The sequence below is a fragment of the Engraulis encrasicolus genome, chromosome 21 (assembly GCF_034702125.1).
Source record: "Engraulis encrasicolus isolate BLACKSEA-1 chromosome 21, IST_EnEncr_1.0, whole genome shotgun sequence".
NCBI lineage: Eukaryota > Metazoa > Chordata > Actinopteri > Clupeiformes > Engraulidae > Engraulis > Engraulis encrasicolus.
Window position 1 is genome coordinate 35977173 of NC_085877.1, and position 7500 is coordinate 35984672.

General features: G+C 42.1%; 1 protein-coding gene across 1 annotated transcript in view; it reads right to left on the minus strand.

The window, feature by feature from the left end:
• Window positions 1-7500, minus strand: part of arap2 (ArfGAP with RhoGAP domain, ankyrin repeat and PH domain 2) — a 315937-nt gene that overhangs the window by 81216 nt on the left and 227221 nt on the right. The window contains exon 23 of the mRNA XM_063186634.1: window positions 5957-6169. Coding sequence (XP_063042704.1) covers window positions 5957-6169 — 213 coding nt within the window. The remainder of the gene's footprint in view (window positions 1-5956; window positions 6170-7500) is intronic.

The following is a 7500-nucleotide window of genomic DNA, read 5'->3' on the forward strand; positions in this document are numbered from 1 at the left end:
AAGCCTTGCCCAGGGCAGTCACCCAGTAAGAGGCATAGCCAGAGATTCTTTAAGTATAGAGATATGCCAATGTAATAGGTTGCTATGGGCACCTAACATGACCAGGTTCCGATCTGCCTAAAGGGGCGTGTCATAATACTCCTAGCATTGAATAGAACAGTCCTTAGGTCTGCCTTGGTCTGCCTAAAGGGGGATTTCCCCCCCTCCACCTTGCAATACTAGAACCCGGAAACAATGGGCCAATGAAATCTCTCTCTCTCTACTCTCTCTGGTATAGCTCTTTAGCCAACAGGGCATCTTCACACTGGGGCCAGGAATACAAAAGCTAATTTAAAATCACACTATAGTAGAGCTCCAGAGCATCATTTGTACCATTGATCTCCACTACTGTGACTTAATGTGCTCCATTATATGCCTTATTAAGCCTCACTGAGGGCAGGTGCCCTGTAGGGTTTGGAGGTTGGGGTGCGCACATCCACAAAGCAGTTATACATGTGCCGGACAAAAAGTAGTGTACAGTGTGATGAAGTGGTCCACACACAGGGCATTAGCTCCAAAAATGTAAACTTTGTTTCATTGTCATGAACGGCAATGTTTCGATCGGACACGGCGGGCCTATTCACTATGCGCTGAAAACACTCCACTACATCATAACAACATTGCTATGACAGTACAGAGAGCCTAAAGTAACAGATTAAGACGTAGTCATTACAATTTTGGTGACAGTAAGATTATAATAAAGGCTCTGTGCTAAGGGGTTAAACTCACCCAGGGCAGATACCCAGTACGGGTACCGCTCCTTGGCCAGTAGGGCGTCTTCCCACTGGGCCAGGAAGGCCTTCAGGGTGTCGCTATGCTGTAAAATTGGGCTCCCTTTCACTCACTCAATATCCCATTTAAAGTCACTCTAGGCCAGTGGTTCTCAACCTTTTTTGAACAAACGCCTACTTGGCCACGACAGAAGCCTGCCAACGCCCCCTTGACCTCATCATAAGTATGCCAACCAGTGGCGTAACAACTCGGTCACGGGCCCCGGTGCGAGTATCCAGCACGGGCCCTCGGAGGTTGTGCTAATTTTAGGATATTTTATCTAGCCAAATACATTACGGGTGATTGAAAGGGTGGGCTATAATCTTTGCAACCCCCCCCCCCCCCAAAAAAGGACAAACGCAAAGAAAGGCTTTTGGAATATGTGTCTAGAGACCAGTTGAGACAGGGACAGGGCTGGGGACAGTGCGCAGTGTGTGCATGTGTGCTTGCGAGCGCACGGTGCCTGCCCAGCTGAAAGCAGGCTACACAGACGAGGGAGACAACCCTGCTGATCTTAAGCACCCCAGTTTAAACTTCATAGATAAAAAATAACACTAAGGACTTAAAAGATAGATAGCACAATCAACAGGATATGCCTTCATAATGATTTCAATCTTCCAGTACCCCACATACACAAGGTGCCACTGCAAAGTAGTTTTGCGTCCTTTGGCATCATCAAATAACGGCACAATGTGTGCAATGCTGGTTATGGAAGACGGTCCCGGCTACCATAAACATGGGAATAGATGGAGACGGTGCACTTTGACGGTGCACTTTGAATGGAAACACAACATGCAAGACAACAATGACAACACATTGGTGACAGCCCACCAAACATACACAGTTAGCTCTACACACGCACACAGAATCATCCACTTATTTAGATTTCTTTCTCCTCTCCCCTAGCTGACGACTCGAGAGTCCACTTCATAACATAGCCAAGCTAACAAAAGAACTTAACTTAAATTATGCTAACAGGAGAAACGCTAGATGATAAATGAGTGGAGATGCTGTTAGCAAGTCAGCACAACTAGTTGTCAATTGGAGAACACACAACTAAGTTATAACGCTGGGAATAACTAGCCTACAGCAATACCGCTGTCGCAGATTACAAACTAGAATGGACACCGTTAAATGTGCCTCTTCTCTTTTGTTTAGCCAGCCAGACCCTGCCGAACCCAGACTACTGGACTAGAAATCATTTCTGAAATGTGACAACAATTGGAAAATACCTGAAGGAGATGAGTGATATGAAATCAATGTAATGCCACGGCGAACATTATTGTAGGGAAACCTGACCTTACCTTCTTCGTAGCGTCTTTGAAATCTTCTTAGATAATATCCGAGGTCTAATATCCATTCCAGAGGATGTTCCTGCTAGCCAGTAGCCATCTCTATTCTTGGCGAATGAAGTGACTAAACTCATTTTATATTCCGCATTCAAAAAAGCCAACAACGCATACTACGACAACATAGATAAGATGAGAACAAAAGGCCACGTTTTGACTGACCAGCATGCATGTAATTTGAATTGGTAAGGGAATCAATCATGTGGTAATTCCTAACAGAACGTTACCACTGGTGACTCGCGCTCCCTGTTTACATAGCCTACAGCCAATGATAGTGTATGAAAATATATATCCCACAATTCCTGGCCGCAATGTAAAAAATAAAATGCACAAATATAGCGTTCAGGTGTTACCTTTATTGCTATTTGAAACATTTGTCTGAATAATTTGACTGCCCATGTAATGACCTATAGCAATATACAGTATATCACGAAAGTGAATACACCCCTCACAGTTTTGCAGATTTTTGAGTATATCTTTTCATAGGAAAGCATTACAGAAATGTAACTTTGACACAATGATGGTAACACTTTATTTTAGGGACACATCTATTAGCACTAATACATACAATATTAATGCCTGTGTAAGTAACTTGTAAGGCATGTACTAAGCAAAATAAGACAGTTGTTAAGCATGTATTCACAAATGTCTTGTTCATGCCCAATTAGGGATTTATTACTAATATAACCTTAGTAAGGACCAGTAAGCCTATATTTCTATTTATTAGTAAGTAGTAAGTGGCAGAATACAATGTGTATAAGCTCCCGACACACTGTATGAACAAACCCTGAACAGTGTGAAAACAGATGCAGAATAAGGGTCCCTATTCTAAAGTGATGCATTGGTCAGCCCAGATGGCTCAGGGCCTCTGCACTACCAAAGTCCTAGGGCCCCCACACCACCCAGGCCTGCACTAACTAGCCCCCCCGATCTACAAAGTGTAAGGGTATATCAAATAATTAATACTTACCCAGCTGAGTCATCTAGTTTTCTCTTGTTCATATCAATGAGTGGGAGGTAACAAGAGCCTATATATAGCAAGGATTGAACGTACACTTGTCAATGGCGGTGGGTTGGTGAGATGTAATTTTTTTTCATGTACCACTGAGTTTTAATTGTAAAAAAACCCAAAATAAATGCAGAACATTAGAATAATAGTTTTGAAGCAAAACTAAACTACTCTTTTGTGATAATTAAGTGAATGTTTGAGAACATTAGCTTCAAGAAGTGCAGTGCATGATGGGTACGCAATCTAGGCCAACAGACAACCTACCCAGCTCTGAGCCTACGTCCTTAGCTCCTCCCCTCACTTGTGAAATTTAGTTGCTATCCAAACAATTTGCCATGTACGTAACAACAGAAATATTATCATTGCTGCATTGGCCATGCATTGCATTTCTGACTAAGGGCGTAGCCTACCCATCATGCACTGCACTTCTTGTAGCTAAGTTTCTCAAACATTAACTTATTTATCAGAAAGGAATAGCTTAGTTTCGCTTCCAAACTATTACTCATCGTTATATTCTGCATTTATTGTAGGGTTTTTACAATTAAAACTAATTGGTGTATGAAAAAATGACATCTCACCACCCACCGTCATTGATAACTTTACGTCCAATCCTTGCTATATAATGCTTCCAATTACTCATTGACATAATGAGTAGAATAAGTGAGATATTCATACCTACTGAGACTAATGTAGACTCTGAAATGTTCTTACACTTTGCTTCCCGGGGGGGGGGACGTAGAGTGGGGGCCCTAGGTAGTGCGGGGGCCCTAAGCCATCTGGGCTGAGCAATGCATCACTTTAGAATAGGGACCCTTATTCCACATCTGTTTTCACACTGTGTACCAGGAGCTTATACACATTGTATTCCGGCCCTTACTGATAGAAATCAAGGCCTACTAGGCCCTTACTAAGGTTATATTGGTAATAAATCCCTTATTGTGCATGAACAAGACATTTGTGAATACATGCTTAACAACTGTCTTATTTTGCTTAGTACATGCCTTACAAGTTACTTACACATGCATTAATATTTTATGTATGAGTGCTAATAGATGTGTCCCTAAAATAAAGTGTTACCACAATGATTAGTGACCTTTTAACAACATATTTAACCGCTTAAACTTCTTGTTCACTCAGAAAAAAACAAAATACAGCCATTAATGTTTGAACATGTACTCACAAAAGTGAGTACATACCAGATTAAAATCCGGTAGAGAAGGGGCTATGTTGGCTCGAATCGTCTCGAAATGAAACAAAATGAAATGGGATGACAAGGGAGGTCATCAGTGTGCGTTTCAACCTTTCTTTGCATTGAACTTTTAAATTTTGAGTCTGCATCTGGCTTAAATAGATTGGTGTGAGATTTGAATGCAATCCTATGGAGAATATCATGATCTGCTTCAGTAGTCACAGTGCATGTTGACATGCATGTTTCTTTTAGGTGTATTTCAGATTGCCAATGTTGACAGCATTCATGCATCCCAAAACCATGTCAGTCCCACTACCATGCTTGTCTTATGAGAGGATACACCTTTTTTGTATAACTCACTTGTTTACCACCACACATGCTTGACACCATCTAAAGCAAATTTGTTTATCTTGGTCTCTTCAGATCACACAACATGGTTCCAGTGATCCATATCCTTGGTCTGTTCATCTCTCTTGAGACCAAGATAAACAAATTAGCTTTAGATGGTGTCAAGCATGTGTGGTGGTAAACAAGTGAGTTGTACAAAAACGGTGTATCCTCTCATAAGCCAAGCATGGTAGTGGGACTGACATGGTTTGGGGATGCATGAATGCTGTCAACATTGGCAATCTGAAATACACCTAAAAGAAACATACATGTCAACATGCACTGTGACTACTGAAGCAGATCATGATATTCTCCATAGGATTGCATTCAAATCTCACACCAATCTATTTAAGCCAGATGCAGACTCAAAATTTAAAAGTTCAATGCAAAGAAAGGTTGAAACGCACACTGATGACCTCCCTTGTCATCCCTTTTCATTTCGTTTCATTTCGAGACGATTCGAGCCAACATAGCCCCTTCTCTACCGGATTTTAATCTGGGGTGTACTCACTTTTGTGAGTACATGTTCAAACATTAATGGCTGTATTTTGTTTTTTTCTGAGTGAGCAAGAAATTTAAGCGGTTAAATATGTTGTTAAAAGGTCACTAATCATTGTGTCAAAGTTACATTTCTGTAATGCTTTCCTATGAAAAGATATACTCAAAAATCTGCAAAACTGTGAGGGGTGTATTCACTTTCGTGATATACTGTAGTAACTAAAAGTGCCAATTTGCAATTGATTTAATGCTCTAAATTCCCACACCGTCTTGTGGGATTCTGGCACAGTCTATAAATAGTGTCTGGACGAGATGTGAAAGAGAATTGCTTACTTTACGTAACTTTTCTTCAAGTCGCTATCAGCGAGGGAAGGAGGGCCCGCGAAGCACTTCAGAGGGCCCGGTCGCGGGCCCCTCTGTAGTCGCGGGCCCTGGTGCGGCTGCACCTGCTGCACCTGCTATAGTTACGCCACTGATGCCAACACCCCCTTTAGTATTGAAAAAAATGGACTAATGCCTCCCAATGGCAACTAAGCACTGTCCTCTCTCAGCTGCATCATTATCAACGCTCCCAGAGGGGCTGTACCACCCCCGTTGAGAAGCAATACTCTAGGCCTTCTAATATGCTGTAAAATGTATGCTGTATGCAGTAAAATTGGGCTCGGCTTCACACAATATCCCATTTAAATTCACGCTAGGCCTTCTAAAACTCACCCAGGGCAGATACCCAATACGGGTACAGCTCCTTGGCCAGTAGGGCATCTTCGCACTGGGCCAGGAAGGCCTTCAGGGTGTCGGTGACGTCCTCCAGCAGGTGCTCCTGGGCGCGCAGCTTCACGTTGCGGGCGTCCCGCCTGAAGTCCTCCAGGAGCTGGGCCACCCTCGCCGCATCGCCACTCTTCTGGTAGATGCCCTCATAGCACAGGCCTGTAGAGGATAGAGTTTTTTAAAACCTTTAAAAAAGTTAAAAGAGGGGATATGTAGCTAAGCTAGTGAAAGTCAATGGATCACGGTGGCATGTAGCATGCTACACGGATGCATTGACTTTCACTAGCTTAGCGACATGCTCCCTCTATTTAACTTGTCTTGAAGCAAAACAACGGCTTACATGAAAAATAAGACACTTTAGCACCTTTATAAACCCCAGCCAACGATTTTAACTGTATTAAGCCCCAAAATATTGGCATACCCCTTTAAGACACTATCCCTGTTCTAAATTAGCTGTTACCAGAACGGCAATGACCAAGTTGTAATGTATTACTAAAGGCCCTGTGCACTGTCATAGTGAGATAGTTAAGTTTTTTTCAGTGACTATTACAACGTCCCAGCGGCGGAACGGCATCTGGTAAGGGGCTACCATGTCTTCATGCTATGTTAATATTAACAAGGCAAAGGGCTTAAGGTTCTGTTGCTTGCATCATTTTACATTGCATCACACTTAGTAGCAATTGTATTCTTGAAATCTGAGTGGGACCACTTCACCACTCTTCCTGTATAGTCCCTCATACCAGTAGCACAGGCCTGCCGAGGATACACGAATAAAGGGTCATAGAGTCATTAAAGGTACACTGTGCAGGAAATGGTCAAAAAAGGTACTGCAACTATGCTGCTCATTGAAACTGGGCTGCCTATTGCCAAATTTGATCGTTTCATGAAAATGTACTCAGTAATAAACTAATATTTTCTAGTATGACCCAAGTACAGTCATTTTTGCAGCTAAAAATGGCTACTTCTGGAAATTCAAAATGGCGGACCATGGAGAAGATCCCCCTTTACATGTATGAAAAGTGCAATTTTTCCAGGCATAATGAATACTTAGAATTTGATGGTGGTGGTAAGTATTCATGAAAAAGGTAATATTAGTGAATGGGTAGCATGAATTCTGGAAAAAAACAACTAAACAACTTGCACAGTGTCCCTTTAAATATCAATATAATGTAAGCTAAAATCATCATTTATCGCTTTTAAAATTTGCAAATTTGCAAAAGTCAAGGAATTTGGTTCTGTTGCTTGAAATATATACTTTCACCACCATCCTACTGGTGAAAAGCAAGAGCAAATCTGTAGAGAGGGAGATACCCAAACCCACCAGACTGCCATGAAAGTAAACATCTGCCATATTTTAAGTCTGACGATATAAGACATTGGGGCTCTTGGACAAAAAAAAGGTTTTAAAGTGATGCAGAAAAATCTGGAGGCAGGGACAGACGAAGCAAAGCAAAACACACACACGCGCGCACGCGCTCACACGCACGCGC